This window comes from Adiantum capillus-veneris, chromosome 4 (assembly GCF_014529385.1).
Source record: "Adiantum capillus-veneris isolate H3 chromosome 4, ASM1452938v2, whole genome shotgun sequence".
In the NCBI taxonomy this organism is placed as follows: Eukaryota; Viridiplantae; Streptophyta; class Polypodiopsida; order Polypodiales; family Pteridaceae; genus Adiantum; species Adiantum capillus-veneris.
The window spans coordinates 154,773,977-154,798,965 of record NC_140934.1 but is presented as its reverse complement, the minus strand read 5'-3'; the positions used below and the strand labels follow the sequence as shown (position 1 = coordinate 154,798,965).

The 24,989-nt window shown below is 47.5% G+C and overlaps 1 protein-coding gene across 2 annotated transcripts in view; it reads right to left on the bottom strand.

Moving 5' to 3' along the window:
• Positions 1-24,358, bottom strand: part of LOC147460190 (uncharacterized) — a 143,876-nt gene extending 119,518 nt beyond the window's left edge. The window contains exon 1 of one of the 2 annotated variants that reach the window (XM_086509979.1): positions 24,222-24,358. In XM_086509979.1, the coding sequence (XP_086366105.1) occupies positions 24,222-24,239 (18 nt within the window). In that variant the 5' untranslated portion in view covers positions 24,240-24,358. The remainder of the gene's footprint in view (positions 1-24,221) is intronic. The other variant, XM_086509981.1, reaches the window with a different exon arrangement.
• Positions 24,359-24,989: the final 631 nt, after the last annotated feature.

The window sequence follows — 24,989 nt, the reverse complement described above, 5'->3', positions numbered from 1 at the left end:
ACACTGTCTGATCCATCCCCCACTCACCCTAGGCAGCAGTACCACCTTGGGGAGGGAGTGTGTGTCATAAACAAGAACCCGCACAATAGGTAGACCTACGGCCTTGGCCACAACTTAAGCTGCCGTGCGTGGAGACTCCAAAACTGTCCCGAACACGGAACCAATCCTGGGTAGGAGGGAACGGTACTCTCGCCTCAGTCCTAGAAAACAGACCGAAATCGGCAAGTCTGCCTCCTCCTCGAGCACATCTGTAGTAGGGTCAAAACCGTGATGCCAATGTCGGAAGTAGGTTCGAGCTGCTCTGATGCCGAGTGGGCTCATCGAAATCACCATGGTTGTCATATCTGCAAACTCGAACTCGACCTGGTAGTACCCTCTCCCGAGGATCTGGACATCAGTGATCTTGCCGACATCGGAGAGAAGACGGGCCTGTAGTAAAGCTCGAACCTAGCCCCGACTGGGCCGAGTGCCAATGACTTTACAGATAACCGAAGTGGCTTGCAAGCGCTCCACTTCGGCCATCAAGCTTGCTTGCTCTTCTGGCGAAAGAGCAAGTCGAAGGGCCGGCTCCGTGGTGTCGGGCGAGGGGGCTTCTGTGGAGTCCCTCTGAGGTGGAGCAGAGGCCGCCATTCTATGTCTGCTGTTGAAAGGATAAGGGTGTTGGTGTCGAGGCGTATACCAGCAAGCTGAAAAAACAGCCTATAGACAGGTGGAAGGCGAAAAGAGAACAGGAGCCGGGGGGTGAGGAGGAGGGCTGAGGCCAAGGGGCGAGCAGGTGCAGCGATGGCGAAAGGGGCGCGAGGACACGCAAATGAGGAGGGGGCGGGCTGGGGCAGCGAGCGCGAGCAAGGGGAGGTGTGGGCGGGTTGGGGCAGCACGGGTGTGCGAGAGCAAGAACATGGGCAATGGGCAGCGCGCAGGGGGTGAAACAGGGCCGCGCGAGCTACAAGGCGGGGAGGATGCGATGGCGGGGGGGGGGGGGGGGGGTTGAGCGCAAGCAGCAGCGAGCTCATGCACCTTTAGTTTGCACCAAGTGTATTCTTCCAGCCATACTTTGGTAAGTCAATACGGGTTTTCATAGATGATTTCAGCTTCTACAACTCTCGCTCCCTCCATTTGAGCAAGGTTTATGATGGTCTGGCTAGGCTGCAAACCTTGGGTGGCCAGCTCAATGTAGATAAGTGTCACATTGGTGAAATGAAATCAAGGTCGGTCTTCTCAGCACATTGGTGTAAAACATGTAGAGCTTGTCAAGTATCGAGTGATCGAACACTAACCTATGAGCCACAGACTCCTATCATCTCATATGGCCCATTTGAGAAGTGGAGAATAGATGCAATTGGTCCTTTACCAAGGGCCCAGTCAGGTAAACTGTACATTCTAGTTGGTGTAGACTACATGACCCGATGGGCGGAAGCAGCAGCCACCACACGCATTACAGCCCAAGAAGTGGCGAAGTTCATATTTGAGCACATTTATTGCCGCTTTGGCACACCTTTGGAGATAATATCAGATAGAGGGCCAGGTTTCAGAGGGGACTTAGTGGGAGAACTGATAGAAAAGTTAAGCATCACACATCGACACTCCACTCCGTACTATCCACAGTGCAATGGTCTAGTAGAAAAGGTAAACGGCATGATCTGTAAGATCATCACAAAGCAGGTGAATAACCACACAAGTGACTGGGATAAGCATCTCATGGCCGCTCTTTGGGCCTACTGCACGACATTCCGAACATCACTAGGTTTCACCCCTTTTCATCTAGTATATGGAAAAGAGGTCATTTTACCTATTGAGGTGCAGATAGCCAGCTTGCGAGTCATGGCTAGTCAGTTACAACGCCCAATTGCCCATCTCCACAACCACATCTTAGATCTAGAAAAGCTTCAGTTAGACAGGGAAGATGCGATCAACTACTACGCAACGCAAGCAAACGACACCGACTTCACATTCAATCAAGGGCTCAAAGAAAAGGATCTGAAGAAAGGCATGTTAGTATTAAGATACGACAACAGATTCGACACTAGGAAAGATAAGAAGTTTCAGCCCAGATGGGAAGGTCCATTCATCGTCAAAAAGCGATACGCCAATGGTAGCTACAAATTGATGGAAGCAGATGGGCAAATTCACAAGACCAGAGTCAACGGATGGAGGCTCAAAAGGTACTTCTTAAGGTTCGATCCAGAATTCATGATAGATATTCCAGCAAAGGGAGAGCCCTCCAACTCCGCTGCTAGAGAATCAGAGGCAGAGCTAGAGGCATGAATGCCTCTAGCCAGAAGGGGAGTGCTAATGATGGCCAGTTTTGAGAAGCTACGGCCGCGGGAACCAACCCCAACCAGGGAGCTTCATAATGCAAGAAACAAATTTAAAAAAAACTTTTTTGTCTATAGAGACCGCCACCGCCACCCTCTCTCTCCCCTTTGCTCACGCATGCGTCCACAGTGGGCCGCCGCCCCCCCTTGGCATCACCTTCTCTCTCTCTCCTCCATTATCACTGCAAGCGGCCAAGCTCTTTCGTCAACCCGGGGCCGCCATGCAGCAGAATCTCTCTCTCTCTCTCTCTCTCTCTCGTTCCCCACCCATGCCACACTCCCATCTCTCACACCTCCCTCTCTCTCCCTCTCTTTCACTCACGCTCTTTGTCTGTCTCTCCTTTCCTGTGACGGTTCAGCATGTTAAAAAATCTCTCGTTCCCACACACACACACTCACGTATACACACACACACTTACCTACACACATATACACAACACTTACACCCACACACACTCCCATACAGCCAACAAAATCTCTCTTTTACCATTCACGTACACACACATACATATACTATACGCTCGAGCACGAGCACATCCAAACAAACATACACACGCCATACCCACGTACAAGAAGAAAAACCGAGAAGCTCGACAATCGATGCCCAAAACAACAAGAAAAGGACCACCAAATCACGCAATAACGACGACGAGTCAAGAAATGACGTCGAAGGCATACCCCGACCGGCCCCAAAAGTGACAAACGCGCTACACCGACGCACCAGCGAAGCCCGCCGTTCACCGCCATCTCGTCCACGACGCATCTCCGTAGTAAACATCCGTAGGGTAATCTATTTTTTTGTTTTCAAGCCAAAACCTTGTATGAAAAACCAATTGTATATTGCCACCTCTTTGGGTGACGGTCACAAGGGCCCACCTAGGAGATCATTTTAAAGTTCTCCTAAAACAAAGCAAGGGTCAACCATCTAGGACCCGGCTTCTTGCTTTGTCTCTCCTGATTAGGGCCCTAGCTTAATCAGATTATCATAAACTAATGTAGCTTGCACTTATAAAAGAACACTGAGAGGTCACTATCAAGGGCAGCACTTGGGAGTCAGCACTTGAGAAGGAAGCCATGCACACACACGTCACCACACACAAGAGTAGGATCTCCGTGCATATGGAGTTTTTCCTAGAGAACGCACTATAGGCTCTCTCTCTCTCTCTCTCTCTCTCTCTCTCTCTCTCTCTCTCTCTCTCTCTCTCTCTCTCTCTCTCTCTCTCTCCGGTGTGCTGTATTAGGGTTAGTTTAATCACTACTCCCCGCGTCCTAGCTGCTCAAAGCTAGGTGGTGCCCCCTGTTTACTTCCCGTGACGAGTTCGGCGTGCACAATCCTGGCATTGAGGCCGTCGGGATCCGTTTTGCGCTTGCGCTTGTCAGTGGTAGTGACTGAAAACGCTGATTGCTTGAGGCTGAAATCGTTGGGCTGATCCTTGAGAAAATGTTGGGACCTGTGGGTGCTTGCCTGCTCTGCTGCGGGTGCCTGCCCTTATGTGTCTTGCTTCTTCTGCTTCTACTGAGTGCCCAATGGTTTCTTTTATAGCTCTTTAGCAATTTTCCCTACCTACTTTTCCAACAAAAGTCACTTATTAATAAATAAGTGAAAAATGTGTGCTTTGGCAAAAAGGGTTCAATGCTCTGAAAAATGCTCATGCTAACTGACTGTGCAAGAGAGGGTATGCAACTGTGAACGGCCTGGACATGCACGTCTTGCTACAAGCTCACAAAGTGCCACGCTTAGTCCTAAGCTAGGCTATGACTGATGCTAAACCATGGCAGAAGCGTGTCCACGTGGCGCAAGTGAAGTGCGCACATGACACCCCCCCCGTTAAAAGTAAGGCACAGCTGCCGAACTTCTATCTGTACTTTTGATGTTGACTGATGAATGCTTCTAATGCTGTGGATGCACAAACCAAAGCAACAGGGAACGGGTGGAACGAGCCCCTCCCGTTACCGGAACGCTTTTCCAAACAGGTCGGGGGGGCGGAACGGAAACATGGGCGGAACGGTGTGTGAGAGTGAGCAGCAGAAAGAGTGTGAGCCACGCACACCGAAAACGTTGGGGAGAGAGAGAGAGAGAGAGAGAGAGAGAGAGAGAGAGAGAGAGAGAGAGAGAGACGCAAGTGCTCTGCAAATGATGCTCTCAATACACAATCTGTATGACTACAAGACCCTAAGCATTCTATTTATAGAATCTTAGGTTGAGGTAGGGCAAAAATGTGTAACTGGTGCAAAAAACATAAAAGCCCAAAAATGGCTAAAAATGTGTGCACCCAGCCAGGCTCAAAAAATAACCGGCCAGACACATGCTAAAAGTGTCCGCCAATGCAATCTACATGATGTGCGATGGGTGGCCAACCCGAGACAATCACTAACCGTACAAACTGGCGAAGCAGCGGTGGTGTAACTCTAACACCCCCTCTCAACACCGGATGTTGAGACAACACAGAGGAGTCGAAGGTGAGAAATCAAAGTCTGCTGAGGTACAGCCTTCGTGAAGATGTCTGTTGCATTGACCGATATAGGAACATACTCCAAGTGAAAACCCACTCCCGAACATAGTGGTACTGCACCTCAATGTGCTTAGTCCGAGCGTGAAAGATAGGGTTCTTGGCAATAGCAATGCAACTCTGATTGTCGCACAAAAGACGAGTAGTAGCAGTCTGGGGAAAACACAACGCTCCCAGTAATCTCCGTAGCCATATGGCCTCACAAGCAGCATAGCAGGCTGCTCTGTACTCTGCCTCTGTAGAAGATAGCGCAACGGTGGGTTGCCGCTTACTGCTCCATGAAATGGGTCCCAAGCCGAGTGTGAAAACTACTCCTGTAGTAGAGCACCGAGTATCTGGGTTTCCTGCCCTATCTGAATCACACAAACCAAGTAAGGTGCAACCCTTAAAGCGACCATAGAACACACCATGGTCCAAGGTGCCACTGATGTACCGCAAAGTACGTTGGGCACACTGCCAATGTCGCTGACGAGGTCGAGTGTTGAAGAAACTGAGGACAGAAGCTATGTAACAGATGTCTGGTCGGGAATAAGTCAACCATACAAGGCAGCCAACAACATTGTTGTACTGCTCCAAGTCAATCCGTGGGGAAGGATCGTGAAGCGATACGTTCTCTCCAGACTCAAGAGGAGTGCCAATCGGTCTGCAACTTGTCATCTGGAATCTTCTAGGATAGCATTCGCATACTTCCATTGAGAAAAGAAGATGTCGTCTGGTGTCTGAAAAATCTGGAATCCAAGAAAATAGTGAAGAAGCCCAAGATCAGTCATCTCGAAACACATCTCGATCAGTCATCTCGAAACACATCTCAATAGCTTTCATGATCAACTTGATCTTGCTGGTCCAAGAGCCTGTGAAAATGAGATCGTCCACATAGACAATCACTATCGCAACCAAAGAGCCATTAGAGACAACATAACAATTGGAATCTGATGAGGTACGCCGTAACCCCAGCTTCACGAGAAACTGGTCAAGTGTGAGGTACAAATGTCATCCAACCTGCTTCAGTCCATACAATGCTTTCCACAACTGATAGACCGAATCCTCCTTGCCTGGTATACGAAACCAAGAGGTTGCTCCACATAAACTTCTTTATCCAAATCTCCATTCAGAAACGCACTTTTGACATCCATCTGGAAGATAGACCAACCAAAGTTGGTTGCGAGAGCAAACACTGTGCTTATGGTAGTCATGCGAGCGGTGGGAGCAAAGGTCTCGTCAAAGTCCATGCCTGGTCGTTGTGTGAAACCACGAGCAACAAGTCTCACCTTGTGTTTGTCGAGGGAACCATTGGCCTTGTACTTTGTCTTGAAAATCCATTTCGTAGAAACCACCTTCCACTTGTAGGGCCTGGGAACCAAAGTCCAGGTTTTATTCCGTTCGATAGCGTCCATCTCTATCTGCATGGCACGCTTCCAGCAATCATGCTGGAGTGCTTCCTCCACCGAGGAAGGCTCAACTGGTGAAGCCTGAAACTGAGACATGAGTGCAAAGTTCACGAACTCTGCGCCATCATAAACTTGCCTGTCCTTGAGGCGTGCAAAACGTCGAGGCTGTCCAGGGTTTGGCGAGTCTGGTAACTTCGTGACTCCAGAGGAAGAAACCGTAGAGTAGAGCCAACCAGGAACTAACTTCTCCTTGCGAGGTGGGACCGCCTCCACCCAAGGAGAACCATCATCCACATCAGAATCGGAATCTAACATGGCATGATCGGGTGAAGTAGCTGCCTAAGGTGTAGAGGGAACAGGAACAGGAATAGGAACAAGGATAGGACCAGGTGTAGGAGGTGGACGAGGAGGAGATAGGGAAGGTATAGGCTTGGATGCTGCCCCCTCTGCAGGTGTGCTGAAGAGCTCCATGAAAGTCACGTCACGGCTAATTGTGGTGGTCTTGGTATCAGGATCGTAAAGCCGATATCCATCAGACTCTCATGAATAGCCCAGAAAGATGAGCTTCTTCGCCTTGAAGTCTAACTTCTGTCGCTTCTCCTTCGGCACATGGACAAAGGCCGGACACCCAAAAACTCTAAAGTGTGAGGCCGAGGGCTTGCGCCCATAGTAAGCATGATAAGGAGTCGTGTCCTGCAAAGCATGGGTAGGAGAACGGTTCAGGATGTAAACCGCCGTGTTGCATGCCTCTACCCAATAAACCAGGGGCAAAGAAGCATGTGCAAGCATCACACAAGCCATCTCCATGGTAGTCCGATTCTTCCGCTCAACAACTCTGTTCTGGGAAGGAGTGTAAGGAGTAGTCAGCTGGCGTTGGATGCTCTCTGACTTGCACCACTGTGCAAAGTCCTTCGAGGTGAACTCGTCCCCTCTGTCTGAGCGAATACATTTTGACATGCAAGTCCTTCTCTTTTTCAACCATCGTCTTCCAATTTCAAACGAAATTGAAAGCCTCCGACTTGAGCTTTAGGAACGAAGCCCAAGTGTACCTGCTGAAATCATTCACAAGCACAAGCAAAAACTGTGAACCAGAAAATGAAGGAGTGCTCATTGGGCCACATAGATCAATGTGAACCGGTGCAAGTGGTGCCGAAGCTTTGTTGGATGCCTGCTTCAGAAAGGAAACCTTGGGGCCCCTGTTGCTTGCCGAGCTGGCAAGCCTCGCATACGCCTGATGAGGAGTGTATCGCTGGTAAACCCTCCACCATAGAGGTCCTAGCAGCCTGTTGAAGCTGTTGATAACATAGATGTCCATATCGTGCATGCCATAGAGAAGAAGACTCCGTGGTCCTAGACAGAAGAGCAGTGAGGCGGTATAGGGAACCATCGCGCTCACCGCGTGCAAGGATAGTACCTGTCATAGAATCAAAAATGGTGACTGTGCCACTCCCAAAGTGTATGTCAGCTCCCTGAGAGTCCAAACTCGACACAGAGAGGAGGTTGAAGGCCATGTCCGGAACGTAAACTGCCTCCACTGAACTAAACTTCGGGTCTGAGGGTAATCTGGCTTGTGTCAGACACTGGAATCTCATGGTTGTCACCCATAGTGACGGTATGCCCGTGAGTCTCCCTGAGAGAGAGCTAAACCAAGACTATTAGGGAGTCATGTGAGTGGTGGCTCCACTGTCAACAACCCAAGTACCTGACTGCGATGTAGCAAGAGCGTGGTCCGTTGTCGTGACAAGAGTGGTCCCTGCCGTCTCGTGAGAGGCTACTACTGCAGTCGAGGCTGTCTGTTTCTCCCTGTTGGCCTCGTCTCGCTTCTTCTTTTTGCATTCTGATTCTCTGTACCCTTTCTTGTGGCAATGGTAACATTCGATATCCTTGTTCTTCTTCTTCTTCTTACCTTTACCTTTCTTGTTACCTCCTTGAGCTATCAAAGCTCCTTCTACATTAACAACACCTCCGGCTCGGAATGCGGAGTGCCCCTCAATCTATCTAAGGGAAGGGAGAATCTCATCCCAAGTGGGAAAAGAGGTACGTCTAGATGTGAGCAAACTCTGAAAATAGGGATCAAAGCATAGGGGAAGCTTGAATAGTAAGAGGCCAACCATGCGTGCCAAGGTGATGTCGCCTCCGCCAAAGACAAGGTCGTCCTAGAGTTCCTGCATGCGGCGGGTCAACCCATCAAGTGAGTTGAAATCCTTGAACTGGAGGTTATATAACTCCCGTTCAAGTGTGATCTGTCTGGCAAACGAGGTCTCCTCAAACTGGTCAAGAATCCGTCTCCACAATGGATGTGCATGCTCCTCTTTGGAAACTTCCTTCATGATGCGGTCCGAGAGGTTCATCATAAGAAAGGTGTAGATTCGTATGTCCCGATCCACCCACTCGTCGATCTGGGCCGAGTGGCAGTGGGAAGGGAAGGCTGAGTAGCCGAATAGGTGAAATCATTCAACCGTTCCCAGACTCGATGGTAGGCAATAATTGTGCGGACTCGTGTCATCCACACAAAATAGTTGTGTAAATCCAACTTCTTCTCCTTAGCAAACTGAGTGAGGGCATAATTGTTGGATGTAGCATTGGCAGATGCCGACGTAGTCGCAGAAGTGGAAGTGGCCGTAGTCGCAGAAGACGTAGTGGCCCCCTTCTGGGACTGTTGTCGTTGTCCCCTCTGCTTCGGAGTCGACATGTCGCGTGCTCAGAGAGAAGTCCCAAAGGTAGACCAATAAGATCGCAAGTCGTCGATGAAGGTACCGTTCCCAAGGCTGTAGCAGTCCAAGATAACCGCACGGACAACCACGGGATAGTGTCCTGACGAGCAAGGGATGGTTCAACCGCACAAAGGTAAAAATTCAGCATGCTGTCCGCCCGAAAAATGATGCAAAGGGTGCTGAAAATGCTGTTGTAATAGATACGCCACCGGTCGGTGCAGGAGCATCGCAAAGTGTCAGAGCAGAGGGTTCTCGCACTTTTCAACCGTCGAGGGGCTGAAAACAAAAAAAAAACAAGACGTAATAAGTACCGAGAATGGTGCAGATTGGGTGTAGATATCTGTCCAAGGTGTAGATCCGCAAGTTCCACGCAGACTCCTAGGTGTTCCTTGGCCGCTCCTGTAGGTGCACAAGATCAGCGTTTTGTGAAAAACGCTGCAAATCACCAAAAACGCCACCAAAGCATGGAAAAACGCAGCAAGGTCTGCAAAACGCAGATCTGTCCAAAAACGCTAGGTGTTGCAAAAACGCTAGCAGATTTTGGTGCCGCTTTTGGTGGTAGTCTGCTGCAGGAGGGGAGCGCTAGGACTTAAAATGCAGATCAGGGCCGCAGATGTAAAAAACGCTGGCTGAATCTGCAAAAACGCTAGGTTGTTGAAGAAAACGCCAGGCTGAAATTTTTGCAGTTTTTCGCAATGAGTGCTAGCCTCAGAAGGATGGATCGATGCAGATTCTCCGCTTCTTGGCGACTAATACCATGTGAGAGTGAGCAGCGGAAAGAGTGTGAGCCACGCATGCCGAAAGAGAGAGAGAGAGAGAGAGAGAGAGAGAGAGAGAGAGAGAGAGAGCGCAAGTGCTATGCAAATGCTGCTCTCGATACACAATCTGTATGACTACAAGACCCTAAGCATTCTATTTATAGAATCTTAGGTTGAGGTAGGGCAAAATGTGTAACTCATGTAAAAAACATAAAAGCCCAAAAATGGCTAAAAATGTGTGCACCCAGCCAGGCTCAGAAAATGACTGGCCGGACACGTGCTAAAAGTGTCCGCCCATGCAATCTACATGATGTGCGATGGGTGGCCAACCCGGGACATTCACTAGCAGCACAAAATGGCGAAGCAACGATGGTGTAACTCTAACACGGTGTTTCCTGATTTACCGTAACCGGAACAACAATCGGAACGGACGGAACGGGAACGGAACGGCAAGCTGAAACGGTGCATTTCAAAAAAGTGGTTGTTTGACAGATTTCGAAAATCGGGCTGTTGGGGACATTTGGGCGCTTTTGAATGGTTTGGGGGGGGGGGGGGGGGGGGGGGGGGGGAAAGGAGGGGGTCTTCTCCTCTCCTATATAAGCCAAGGGTCTCAAGGCATTTCTTCAAACTTGAATCTTCATACTCCCTCAAGCCTCAAGGGCCAAGGCAACAGCTTGAAGTTTCCTCAAGCCTTCAAGGCTCACTCTCCACCTCTTCATTAAGCCAAGGCTCTAGCCTCTCTCTCCCTCCCTTGGGCCTCAAGGATTTAAGCCTCAAGGCTCAAGCTTGAGGCTCCACTTCTCCCTTAAGGCTCACTTTCCACCTCTCCATCTCTCTGGAGTCATGATTCATCACCTCTTTCCCTCTCCCTTGGGCCTCAATGCTCAAGCTTGAGAGTCAAGACTCCACCTCTCCCTCACTCTCCACCGTTCTATCTCTCCCTTTCCCTCAACTTTCAAGTTTGAAGGCGCTCTCTCTGTCTCCCTCTCCCTCAGGCCTCAAGCCTCAAGGCTCACGCTCGGAGCTCCATCATCCCCCCCCCCCCCCCCCCCCCCCCCCCCCCCCCCCCCCCTCTCTCTCTCTCTCTCTCTCTCTCTCTCTCTCTCTCTCTCTCTCTCTCTCTCTCTCAAGCTTCCTTCCTCTCTCGAGTCTCATCACGTATGGCGCAAGCTTCCGCATCAAGTGAACGTGACTCCTTGGGTGCCCAAATTGATCGCACCAAGGTTTCCCTCCGTCTTGTGGTGGCAAGAATATGGTTCAGATGGTCCCGATCTTCAGCAACTTGCCGTCTGCATTCTCAGCCAAGCAGCTAGCTCCTCATGCTTGGAGCAATGGTGGAGTTTATATAGCCACATTACATGTGGAGAAAGTAAATGACCTTGTTTTTGTCAGTGAAAACTTAAGAATGCTTTGCAAGTCAGTATCCAACGTGACAGATCCTTTTCTACAGTGGGAGATGGAGGCAGAGGCAGAGGTGCTTGGAGAGGCAGGAGGATCTACGCATAAGGATGAGCCTATGCAGGAGGTTGGGATAATATTCACAACGTCTAGGACTCCACTATAGATTGGGAGGTGGGATGCTCTTCTGTCCCTACCCAGAGGTGAAAATCAGGCATGAGTCATGACTCATTGCTCATTGGTTTTGATATTTGTTTCCTTTGTGGCCGCCAGCTTTGCCCCCTTTTTGTATTGCACTACCACACGAGTGATTGAGTCTTGACATGTCAACTAGTGACTCTTACAGTTGTTATTTAGCGCTCTAGCCTCTACATGTCTTATTGTAGCGCCTTGGCTGGCCTTGTAAGCCATCTTTATAATCTATGATCTATCATCTTTTTGCTCCAAGCTTTTGTGTGGATTCTGGACTCTATTCAACTTTGAGTTAATGTTCTTTCTATGAAGAATCAAGATGCTTTTGTGTAGTGTGCACGCCGCAATCGAGTGTAAGCCTTAAGACTGAAGAATCATTGCAAAGCATGCCTAAATAAGATTCTACTTGGACTAATGGGTGTGTATGGCTCTCTACTAACATATACGTTAAATCCAACCTAATTTAAGTATATTTTAAGCTTACCGTTCCAGCCCCCAGTCCCGTTCCACTTTTCGGGGGGGGGGGGGGGGGCGTTTCCGAAAACGTTCCAGAGGCCCCCGTTCCCGTTCCCGTTCCCCGTTCCCGTTCCAGGTAACTTTGGCACAAACCAATGTAGATTCCTCCGAAACCAGGGACTGATGGTACTGCGGGTGTTGTGGGTACTGCTAGCGATGTAAACATTGTGTAAGGGTCATTGTCCAGCCTTACTACGATTGCCGAATATCAGCATGGGCTCTATACCAAATAGTGCTGACTCTACCTGCTGTAGCGAAAACATTACCGGTGCTGATGGACTGAGGTTTGGTTCCGGATTCCTTTCCAAAGGTTCAATGACGAGGGAAATGGATGCACGCTACATGCGAATGCAAATGCAAAAGAGGATAGGGATCCTGTCTCCAACTCCTTCTGTATCCGCATACAAGGCTAGGAGATCTTGGTACTCAAGATCTGGCTTGTCGTGTATCCGGTGTCGATCTTCCTTCAAAGACATGGCAATGAAGATGGGATCTGGTAAGTCCATGGTCGGGACTCAAAGATTCTTCAGGGGGGAAAAAAATGAGAGAGGTTCCTTGGGTTCTTGATGGTTCTTCTTGGGTTCTTGGTACTTGAGGTTCTTCGTACTTGATGATTCTTCCCTTGAGCTCGCGAAGCCGAAGCACACACAGAGCTTTGATACCAATGTCAAGTGTAATGTACACAGGGCTTTGATACCAATGTCAGATGCAGCGGAAGAGAATAAGGATTTGCTCGGATCTAGTACTCCACACAAACACAAGGGACACTTTACTTCACTTGAAAGAACTGGACTAAACGGAAAGAAAGAGAGAGACAAGAGACGACACAAGGATGTTGGGTCCCAACCCTCAAGGGCCCCCTTGCTCTGTTGCCAAAGCAAGTACTTTCTTTATTCTTGCACAAATGCGACTACAATGATGCTGATGCTAATGGGTATTGATGCTATTGATGCTATTGATGTTGAAGAGTATTGATGCTACTGAGGTACTAAAGGGGTCTATGTCGAAGACGATGTCGACGACGAGTTCTGTATCAAAGACGGTGAGGTTGACGACGAGGTCTATGTTGAAGACGATGTAGTTGACGACGAGGTACTAACGGTCTTTGTCAATGACGGTACTTTGTCGAAGACGGTGAAGTTGACGACACTTCTATATAGAAGACGATGAAGTCGACGACAGTTCTATGTCGAAGACAATGAAGTCGATGACGAGGTACTACTGGTCTATGTCGACGACGATGATGTCGAGATGACGACGATGGTGACTATGACGATGACAACGATGGTGTCGTCGTCAAGTCCAGGACTGCGATGACGATGACGAAGGTGTCGTCGTCAAGATAGGGATCTACGATGACCATGACAAAGGCGTCATCGTCAAGATAGGGATTTGCGATGACGATGACAATGTCGACGACGATGATAGTGTCGATGACGACGCGTCAAGGCTAAAAACTGAAAACGCTAGATGCACTGCTGGGGATCTACTATTGTGGGGATACTGTGGAGAGGCTCACATAGTGCCACGCTCAGTCCTAAGCTAGGCTATGATTGATGCTAAACCATGGCAGAAGCATGTCCACGTGGCGCAAGTGAAGTGCGCACGTGACATCCCCCCGTGTTAAAAGTGAGACACAGCTGTCGAACTTCTATCTGTACTTCTAATGCTGCTTGAGAATGCTTCTAATGTTCTGGATGCACAAACCAGAGTAGCAGGGAATGGGCCCCTCCCGTTCCCGGAACACATTTCCAGACAGGGCATAACAATGTTCCCTGATTTTCCGTAACCAGAAAGGCAGGCAAAACGGGCGGAACAGAACGGAACGGCACATTTCAAAAAAGTGGCCGTTTGACAGATTTTAAAAATCGGGTTGTTGGGGACATTTGGGCGCTTTTCAATGGTTTAGGGGGGGGGGGGGGGAAGAGGGGGGGTCTTCTCCTCTCCTATATAAGCCAAGCGTCTCAAGGCATTTCTTCAAACTTGAATCTTCATACTCCCTCAAGCCTCAAGGGCCAAGGCAAGAGCTTGAAGTTTCCTCAAGCCTTCAAGGCTCACTCTCCACCTCTTCAGAAGAATCATTATGAGCTCTGATACCATGTCACGTGACACATCCAACCCTATGTGTCCGTGGACAAGCTACAGCACGACAAGGGTTCAGTCAGTCCAGTCAGTATAGATTAGAAGTGATCTGGCACTTTTGGAGTCTATTCGTAGACCGTGCATGCCCAGTCACTTAGTGTAGATGCATATCCTCTGGTTGCACACAGCATGATCATCAGTATTCCCATCAGAATCCTTCAGGGGAATTTTCCAGTGATTTTAGCCTATTTTTCATATTTTTGTCATTTTTCACTTATTAATTTAAGTGACTTACCAACAAAAGTAGGTAGGGCAATTTTGCTAAGTTAATATATAAGCAAACCCAAGTTAGCACTCAATGGCAGAAGAGGCAACAGGAGCCAAGCTCAGCAGGCAACTTCTCACAAGAACCTTGGTGGACTTTCCCCTCCAAGCAGCAGATTCCCTCACCTAGCGTTTTTGCAAGGATCAACCACTGCTAGCGTTTTTGGTCATCAGCTCCATTGGCGTTTTTGGTTTTCAGCAGCAGATTAAGACCGGCAATATTCACCTAAAGTGTAGCAGATTCAGCCCGGTAAAGACCTCAGTTTCAGCCATGAAGAACCTCAGTTTTCAGCCTTAAACCTGCAGATTTTCAGCGTCAAAGACCCACAGAAAAGAGCCCCAAAATCAGCGTTTTTGACTCAGTCGCAAATTTCAGCCCATAGCGTTTTTGGACAGCAATAGAAAGATTGCAAATTTCAGCGATTAGGTCGACTTCGTCATTGTCGACATAGCCTAGACTTGCATTTGTACCAGATTGTGCAATCATAAGTAGACCACTCTCGCTGACGAGAGTGGGGCCTTCGGAGGAGGGTTTTACGTCTCTGGTGTCGTATCTCTCTTCTCTCTATCTCTCGGTCTCATACACTTGCACGAACAGTGTCCATTCACTTTGTTTCTAATCATAGTACTCTCTCATTAAGAACGGAAGGCTCTACCTTCCATAAGAACGAAAAGAAACCTTGAGCACAGTTCGGAGCACTCATCCTGAGCAAAGCGCAAACAATCATTCCGTTGCATCTAACATTGGTATCAGAGCTTTGGCAGTGTTCTATATCACGCAAGGAAAGAACCACAAGAACCACAGAATTTTTTTTGCTTGTTGAGGTCGCACGAACCCAAGTTCGCTTGGGCGTGTTGATTCCTAATCGTGTTTTTGAAGAGTGACAAGAAACCCATGAAAGAAGGGCTTGTCCAGCCTCCCCTTGTGTCTCTTTTCACTCATTGAGAGCGCACCGTGCACTTTGTGGCCGGCCAATCGACGTGAGGTGGGAAAAAGCAACCTTGGTGTGAGCGCAAGGCCACCAAGGGGTGCGCCTGCGGAAAAGAGTAGAACTCGGGTGAAGAGAAGATCCTTCTCAAACACGGTTTGCAAGCGAAAGAAAACCTCAAGACCCTCAAGAACCTCAAGAACCCAAGACCCTCGAGAACCCAAGAACCCAAGTTCATCGTGGACTTAAGAACCAAGACTCCCAAGAACGCAAGTTCCTCGTGAACTTAAGAACCCAAGACCACAAGAACACACGACTTCAGTGGATGGTCATCACTCAAAGCGGAATGGATACTTCTTTGGAGGTGATGAGCATGAGAGACGCGAAGAAGAATTTTCCCCACCAGGAGGTTTTTCCGACCCTTCCCCATCTACGTCAAGGATTGCACTAACTCCTATGGAGGAGTTGGACCAAATGTTTATGAAAAGGAAGTTAGAACGCAAAGCAAGAACTGCAGAAAGAATGGCAGAATTTGATCGTGAATGCAGAGAAAGAAAAGCAGAAATGGAACGTAGACACGCAGAAAGAAGAGCAGAACGAGAAGCAACAAGGAAGGAAGCCAAAGCAATACAAGAACAGAGCGACCGACAAAACAAAGAGTTCTGGCAACTCTATTCTCAAGTTCAGGCACAGATACAAGAGATTTGGGAAAAGGAGACTCTCTCAGTCTCTTCTTCTCCAAAGCATGACACAAAGGATTTGCATGATTGTGACAAGCATGATGGTTTGAATGACAATGACAAGCAGGATGAATTGAATGACAATGATTTGCATGATGATTTGATTGACAATGATAAGCATGATGATTTGGATGTTCATGATGAGCATGATGATTTGCATGATCAAGATGTGATTTCTCACGAGCATGATGATTTGCATGATCAAGATGTGATTTCTCACAAGCATGATGATTTGCATGAAGAAGATGTGGTTGTTCACAAGAAGGATGAGTTACTGAATGCTTTTTCTAGCGAAGCTAACCTCGTTGTAGATTCGATCAATCACGAAGAACCGATCTTGGCTTTCGAGTCGAGGTCCAAAGAACCCCCACAGGATGATTCGATCCCTCAGGAAGAACCGATCTTGGCTCTTGAGCCTAGGTCCAAAGAACCCTCACAGGAAGTATTATGTGTTCGCATGATTGATACGCGTACATTGTTCAAGTGTTTCATTCGTGATCGTTTCCTGTATTTTAGTCAGCGTCCTTATGTGATCCCTTTTCCTAGGCATGACATTTTGTACGTTGAGCACGTTTCACTCATGAATGAGCAGGAATGTATGCGGATTTCTCAAGAAAAGCTGAAAAGTATGCATTCAAGGAAGTCACATTCCATGTCTCTTCCTTGGCACGACACAATTGTAGAAAGAGCACATGAAAGAATGAGCACCAAGCATGGGCATTTCCATTGTCAATTGCCACAGTTGATTGCTTTAGATCAGAAGAGAAAGATTCGATCTCATGGTTTGCGTGTGTGTGATGAACGGTTTGGCACTCCGTCTCTTTGTTCATCTACATTGCATGCACAGTTTATTAGGACGACAAGATTTTTTCCACTCACTTTACATGGAATAGGTATGTTCATGATTTTGTGTTGGAAGTGGTTTCAGGAATTTTCAACCATGGAGATTTTTGAAGAAGAAAGAAGCAGGACTGAAGACGAAGTTGAAGCATCGAAGGAGCCTCAAAAGACTTTGTGTCGCTTTCGGCGCGGCCCAAAGAAGCAAGCATTGCAGACCTTTATGAAGTTCAAGTACCGCATGACCCACACATCAGAGTGGGCCGACGAAGAGTCTCTTCCAGGATTCCGGATGCTATTGGCGATCTCCCTCGACGCCATACAGTTCGGTACCAATACCTCACTTTGAAAAGGAGGGAATGTCACGTGACACATCCAAATTTCCATCAAAAGTAGGTAGGCAATTTTGCTAAGTTAATATATAAGCAAACCCAAGTTAGCACTCAATAGCAGAAGAGGCAACAGGAGCCAAGCTCAACAGGCAACTTTTCACAAGAACCTTGGTGGACTTTCCCCTCCAAGCACCACTGCTAGCGTTTTAGGTCATCAACTCCATTGGCGTTTTTGGTTTTCAGCAGCAGATTAAGACCGGCAACGTTCGCCTAAAGTGTAGCAGTTTTCAGCCTGGTAAAGACCTCACTTTTCAGCCATGAAGAACCTCAGTTTTCAGCCTTAAACCTGCAGATTTATCAAAGACCCACAGAAAAGAGTCCCCGAATCAGCGTTTTTGACTCGGTCGCAAATTTCAGCCCATAGCGTTTTTGGACAGCAGTAGAAAGATTGCAGATTTCAGCCATTAGGTCAATTTCGTCATAACCGTCGTCATCGTCGACATAGCCTAGACTTGCGTCAGTCTCATGCATACCATTTGTACCAGATTGTGCAATCATAAGTAGACCACTCTCGCCGACGAGAGTGGGGCCTTCGGAGGAAGTTTTACAACGTCTCTGGTGTCGTTTCTCTCTTCTCTCTATCTCTCAGTCTCATACACTTGCACGCACAGTGTGATTCACTTTGTTTGTGATCATAGTACTCTCTCATTAAGAACGGAAGGCTCTACCTTCCATAAGAACGAAAAGGAACCTTGAGCACAGTTCGGAGCACTCATCTTGAGCAAAGCGCAAACATTCATTCCGCTGCACCTAACATACCATTGTTAGAAGCTTGACACTCCAAGCAAGAAATCAATAGTAACACACGAACGGAAACTGCAAAATCACTGAACTTTAAGAGAGAGAGAGAGAGAGAAGCAGAGTCAACACAACACGGCGGAGTTCCGAGCCAAGAAGCACTGGCCACAAAGACTGGCGCCCTTTTCGGTATTTCTTTATTATTTCACACGCAAAGTACACTGTTGCTAAATTGGCTTTACCTAACATAAAAGTAATTCTAAATGAATTATTGGATTTATAGGTTAGAGGGTTTTCTCGCTTGGTACACCAAGGAAAAATAATTCTAAATGAATTATTGGAATTTTAAGTGAGAGGGTTTTTCTCACTCGAGACATCCGAGTACAGGGTATTCCTAGTGCGTCATTCAGAGTAATGACAGGAGCACTGTGAAAGGGAATATCTGTAAAGCCACCAGGAATGGGTACTTTTGATGCATCACATCGGATGGGTGACAGGGAGCATCGAAAAGAAGTATCCGACCATCCGGGAACGGACATCTCTGATGCGTCATAGGATGGGTGACATAGAGCATCGTGAAGGAGATTGTACCGTAAGTTCGGTAGGAAAGGACTAAGTGTTGGGTATTCCTGGTACGTCACAAGGTGGGTGACGGGTGCATCGGAAAGGGAATATCCATAGTCAAGAGGAAATTCCAAACTGTGTTAGAATTGTGCACAAGGAAAAGCAAGCACTTGAATGAAGATGGGTTCAGAGGAAACTTTGAGGAAAAACAGATGCTTTCTGAGAAAGCGGGATTGCTTTTCTGCTTTCCCGCGAGGAAGTCTATGTCTGCATTGCAAGCGTGTATGTGATTGCATCCAGGGACACCTGGAAAGTGCTGTGAAAGCATTGTCTTTAACCTATAAGATTTTATTGAGTTTTTGGGCAGATTCATACTATTTTTAAAATACGTCGGCCGCCCACTTAACAAGTGGGCAGCCATCTAATAAATAAGGCAACAGATCAGCCCAAGGGTTTCATACCCGAGTTTGGGAAGTAGATCTGAGAGTGGTAGACTCTCAAGATGTGATCCGGAAGTTGAAATTCCCAAGGGAAGGACTTCATGTCCGGGAAAGCAGAGTTACTGTGCAGGAAGATGTCTCTAGGAACAGAGTCGGAAAAGAGTTGCAGGGATGTCATGCCCTGAGTCTGGAAGGTGAGATCCAGAGGCGAGAACCTTGATTCTCGAGGATTTGGAATAAGGAACGGAAGTTCCTTGGAATAGGGTTTTGCCCTAGGAATAGGAAGCCGAGGCTTCCGGGAACCATCAAGTCTTATTCTAGAACGAACGTGGTAATACGTTCGGTTCAAGTGCTTGTATAGACTTCTCCTCAGTAATAAAGATACTATCACGGGAAGGGACCAGCCCATGTTCTGGTCCCAGTACTATGTCGATCTTCTCACTATCTCTCTCTCTCTATCTATTTCTCTCTATTTCCTATGGCTTCAGTATTAAGTGAAAATTCTATTTATCCAAGTATATTTTATATTGTTATGCGCTCCCGTTTGTGACAGTGGTATTAGAGCATGGTCTCCTCTCTTTCTCTATAAAGGAGGACGACTCTGGGAAGATACGGGAAGAAGCCATGACAAGCCAAGAGAGAAGTAAGCAGGCGGAACCCTAAGTCCTGCAAGGAAAAGCTCGCAGAGTTGGAAAAAAAATTCTCTCTGCAGAAGTCAACACAAGACTTGGGATTCTCTGAGAAGGCGACACGAGCATGATGCTCAAGAACCTAGAGAATCCAAGGAGCGGAATGCTCAAGATCCTTCAGAATCCAGAAAATATGCATGAACATCAATCCAGAACCATGCCATGAAATCCCGTTATTCTGGGAAGGATATGAAGGTCTTTAGACCTCAGAACACTCCGGTCAAGTTTGATACTTCTGACGGAACGGAAGATGCCCCGAAAGCTACCGCTTTAATTCGACAGTTTGAAAATGGCAATTTCTTAGAAGCGTCGAAGGTGAGGCATGTGACCAAACACCTCAAGGGGATTGCAAGTACTTGGAGGTATACCAAAGCTTTGCAAAGAACTTACAACAAGACTTGGATTCAATTCAAGGCTAAATTTTCCGACAAATTTTTTTCCTCTACGCTTCGAGGAAGGCATCCAAGACGATTGGAATCGGTTTGCCCAATAGGAACACGAACGAGTCAACGCAAGTAGTGGTTCACTCTTGCCAAGGTAGCTCCAATCTTGATCCTCTTTGAGGAAGGAAAGATGAAGAAATTCAACGAAGGACTTTTGCCCGGATTTTGTAGACGCATCTGCAAGATACTCGCAGCGGATGGTGGAGTCAACAATACAAGTTGAAAGTGTACACCTCAGTGTACGTAGAATCTAATTCCCGCACTGGGACAGGAACCGTTGAACATAAAAACAATGAATTTTTGTTACCTCTCCTCGAAGGATACGTTGCTATCCAGAGAAAGTTTGGAGTAAGGGAATTCAATCTAACTCCTGAATTTTTGAATAGAAGACCCTCAAACTTTAAGTGAGAGAGCAAGTCTCAAATCAAAGTTACATCTTTGAGGAAATCATAAAGTGTGTTTTCTTTTTCGCACAAGGTATGCATATGTCTAACTAGGACGATCGCTCTCGAGTGTTTATGAGAGTAGAATCCAGTTAAAACATTGCTTTATGCGATGAAGTGGTTGCTCAACTAGCCAGAAGGTCAACTATTGATATGGTATCCGGTAATTCTCGAGCAGATTACCTGTTACTGCGGGTAGGAAATTATGAAGGAACCATTCTGAGCTTTCAAGCAAAGAAAAGCTTTCATTAAGCTTGAGTACTCTTTAAGCCCACACCCCCTACCCGGTAAGGGAAGATATGGTAGTGCTTTTCGCACAAGTGAAGGAATACTCTCTTTATGAGGGAAGAAGCAAGAGACGGCCTTGGCCTATGCTCATAGAAATCCAAGTTTATTTGATGAGCGGGTTCTGCTCTAAGATCGAGATTAATGCTCTATGACTGGGCATTCCCTATGTGGGAGGACACAAGAGGTTTAATATCCTCAGGACTAATAGCGTAAGGTTATGCGCAAGGACATAGACCTAGATTGATTTCTAGGAGGATTATTCTTCTCAGGATTGAGAAGGTGGATGAGTTAAGAGATTCTCGGATGAGGATCTCTTGGAAAGACGCGAATGACGAGTTCTTACATGGCTTGTAAGTTTGATGATTGGTGAAGGATATCCTCGAGGTACTAGAGGAAAGACATAAACCAATGAGGTAAGTATTAAATTTTCGAATTTCTGTTTAATTTAATTTGTAAGTTCTCTTTTGAGAAAGGACCAACTCAACTCACCATTGAGCAAGATTTTGAATTGTTCCGGTTTCTCCCCGGGTAGTTTAGTTGGACCTCTACAATTGAGGACAACTGTTGTTGCTAAATTGGCTTTATCTGACATTAAAATAATTCTAAATGAATTATTGGATTTATAGGTTAGAGGGTTTTCTCACTTGGTACACCAAGGAAAAATAATTCTAAATGAATTATTGGAATTTTAAGTGAGAGGGTTTTTCTCACTGGAGACATCCGAGTACAGGGTATTCCTAGTGCGTCATTCAGAGTAATGACAGGAGCACTGTGAAAGGGAATATCTGTAAGGCCACCAGGAACGGGTACTTTTGATGCGTCACATCGGATGGGTGACAGGGAGCATCGAAAAGAAGTATTCGACCATCCGGGAACGGACATCTCTGATGCGTCATAGGATGGGTGACATAGAGCATCGTAAAGGAGATTGTACCGTAAGTTCGGTAGGAAAGGACTAAGTGTTGGGTATTCCTGATACGTCACAAGGTGGGTGACGGGTGCATCGGAAAGGGAATATCCATAGTCAAGAGGAAATTCCAAACTGTGTTAGAATTGTGAAAAAGGAAAAGCAAGCACTTGAATGAAGATGGGTTCAGAGGAAACTTTGAGGAAAAACACATGCTTTCTGAGAAAGCGGGATTGCTTTTCGGGAAAGCAAATGCTTTCCCGCGAGAAAGTCTATGTCTGCATTGCAAGTGTGTATGTGATTGCATCCAGGGACGCCTGGAAAGTGCTGTGAAAGCATTGCTTTTAACTTATAAGGTTTTATTGAGTTTTTGGGCAAATTCATACTATTTTTAAAATACGTCGGCCGTCCACTTAACAAGTGGGCAGCCATCTAATAAATAAGGCAACAGATCAGCCAGCGTTTTTTTCTCTCTTTTTTTTTTCACGGAACAACGGGAAAAAAAAAAAAAAAAAACGAAAAATGGCCATGATCTCTACGTGAGCAGCTATTCGTGCCGTGGCCACGAGCTATAAAAGCATCACATGCCCTCACTCAAAAGAGGAGGATCAGTTTTTTCAAGAAGGAGATGCTGCTGCAGAGTTCACCCGCATAGAAGACGTTGCCGGTGATGCCCATGGCTGCCCCAAGTGTACCAAATGTCGCCAAGACCAAGTGCGCGAGTTCCCTCACGAAGAAGTGCCTACAGAGCATGTTTCCATTGCAACAAGCTGCTGTTTTTCTCTGTTTTCAGCCCATAAAGGTCGTAGACGGGGCTGATTTACAAGAAGGAACCCGAGAACACACCTCTTTTGTGTGTAGGATTAGAAGAGAGGATTTTCTCTGTAGAGATCTCTTCCGGGAAATTGCTTTTTCGAGAACCAAGCTGCGTTTCGAGCATCGAGATTGTGAAGGTAACGATTTTGATGTTATGATCTCTGAGTATTTGATTGCAGGTGTACTTCCTCTTCGTGAGGGAGTAGGAGCAGAGGAAGGCACGAGCCTCTGTAGGATAAAAGTGCTCTAAGGAACTAGAGCTAGATCAGCCCAAGGGTTTCATACCCGAGTTTGGGAAGTAGATCCACGGATCCAAGAGTGGTAGACTCTCAACATGTGATCCGGAAATTAGAATTCCCAAGGGAAGGACTTCATGTCCGGGAAAGCAGAGTTATTCTGCAGGCAGGACGAGGTCTCTGGGAACAGAGTCGGAAAAGAGTGCAGGGATGTCATGCCCCGAGTCTGGAAGGTGAGATCCAGAGGCGAGAACCTTGATTCTCGAGGATTTGGAATAAGGAACGGAAGTTCCTTGGAATAGGGTTTTGACCTAGGAATAGGAAGCCGAGGCTTCCGAGAACCATCAAGTCTTATTCTAGAATGAACGTGGTAATACGTTCGGTTCAAGTGCTTGTATAGACTTCTCCTCAGTAATAAAGATACTATTACGGGGGGGGATCGACCCATCTTCTGGTCCCCAGTACTGTGTCGATCTTCTCACTCTATCTCTCTCTCTCAATTTCCTCTGGCTTCAGTATTAAGTGATAAATTCTATTTATCCGAGTATATTTTATATTATTATGCGCTCCCGTTTGTGACATACACTCCAAAGGGTCCAACTCTCTCCGAGACTCTGCATCCAGATGCTCTACGAAAATAATACAAGGGATGCCCAAAAGCAACTGCCCAAAAAACACAACAAAAAACTGTCAAAATCTCCCAACAACGTACATCGCGGAAATCCGTACAATAGTGGCCCGTCAACGCTGTCAACGCAAATCACGGAATTCCGTGAGGCTTGCCACGTCAACATGTCGGCACGTTTTACAAAAATCTCAGCCAGAGCTCAAGCTTTTGATTTTTAGGGTTTTAGGCGTCTCAATCGGTGCTCCACAAGTTCTTAAAGTTGGTGGGTTAGAGAATTTAAAATCCTTAACCCTTTTTAGGGCCCTTAGCTACCACTTCTTCAGAGTTCTTCTGGGTTCAATTTCTCGTCTACTCGACCATTTCTCTTCCAATTGGGCACGCCACGTCATCACTTTGTGACACGGGAAATGCCAGCAAGCATAAAATGGCATTCTGTGTTACAGATACTCACGTCTGAAACACGGAACGGAGATACGGTTGGAATGGGAACGAAAATGGCCATTCCATGTAATTATGGTTTTGACAACTCTTGTACTCAACATGAAATCTCATTGCAACATTTCTTGTGCCCCATTTTCATTGTAGTGAAGCATTCTTATGAGCGTTGTTTGACCTCAGTGAGGCTCAGATTCGGACAAGGGACAGCTTGTTGTGCTCGACTTGACATGATCTACAATGCAATCAAAGCAGCGGTCACAATGGGGACATAGTGGACAAGGGACAGCCTGTTGTGCTCGACCTACAATGTGATCAAACGGGCGGTCACAATGGGGACATACATGAAGGCACAGCTAGCCACCAAGCAAAACACACAAGTAAAATTGTACTCGTAGACGAAGAGACAGTTTGTTCGTATGTTGTGTCTCTCTCTCTCTCTCTCTCTCTCTCTCTCTCTCTCAGAGAGACACACACACACACACACACGAAAACATACCTTTGCGTTCGGCATCATGTTTACAAGGGGCAGCTAGGATGGTCCTTCTCCACGTCATACTAAGGTTCTCACGTTTGAGTCGCCATGTAAAAAAAGCAGCGTTAATCAGAAGTAACAGTAGTTTCCTTTTCTTTTGTATGGCTCAAGCCTGTCGTCGGTTCGAGTTGGGGGATTGTAAGGGTCACGTTGTATCTTTGATGGTAGTGTGACGACCCGGAGTTTGGGTCGTCATGCGGAGGTGCGTGGTGGGCGCGTTTGCCTTCAAAAGGGCCCGGCTCGGACGGGACCGGCTCGGGTCGTGGGGGTTTGTCTTCAAGGGGCCCGGCTCGGACGGGACCGGCTCGGGTCGTGGGGGTTTGCCTTCAAGGGGCCCGGCTCGGACGGGACCGGCTCGGGTCGTGGGGGTTGCGCGTTTGCCTTCAAAGGGCCCAGCTCGGACGGGACCGGCTCGGGTCAAGTTGCGTTCCGTGGGTCGGCGGCCGTGGTGTGTTTCGCGGGTCTTGCGTTCCGGGTCCCTAGCCCCACGTAGCCTCAGGCTCCCCCGCACTCACGGAGGGTCATAGCGTGCCCTGGGGAACCTTGCGCGGAGCCCCCACGGTGCACAAGTGCGTGGAGTGAGGCTAGCGTGTCTAGGTGGGGGGTCCCCTCCCGTGGCCGTTTTCGGGAGGCTCATACCCCTTATATACACCCCCGGTTGAAGAGAGTTCGACGTCCTCGTCGAACGAAGGGAAAAGAGAGCTTGGCTATGCATGGGCCAAAGGTCTAAGG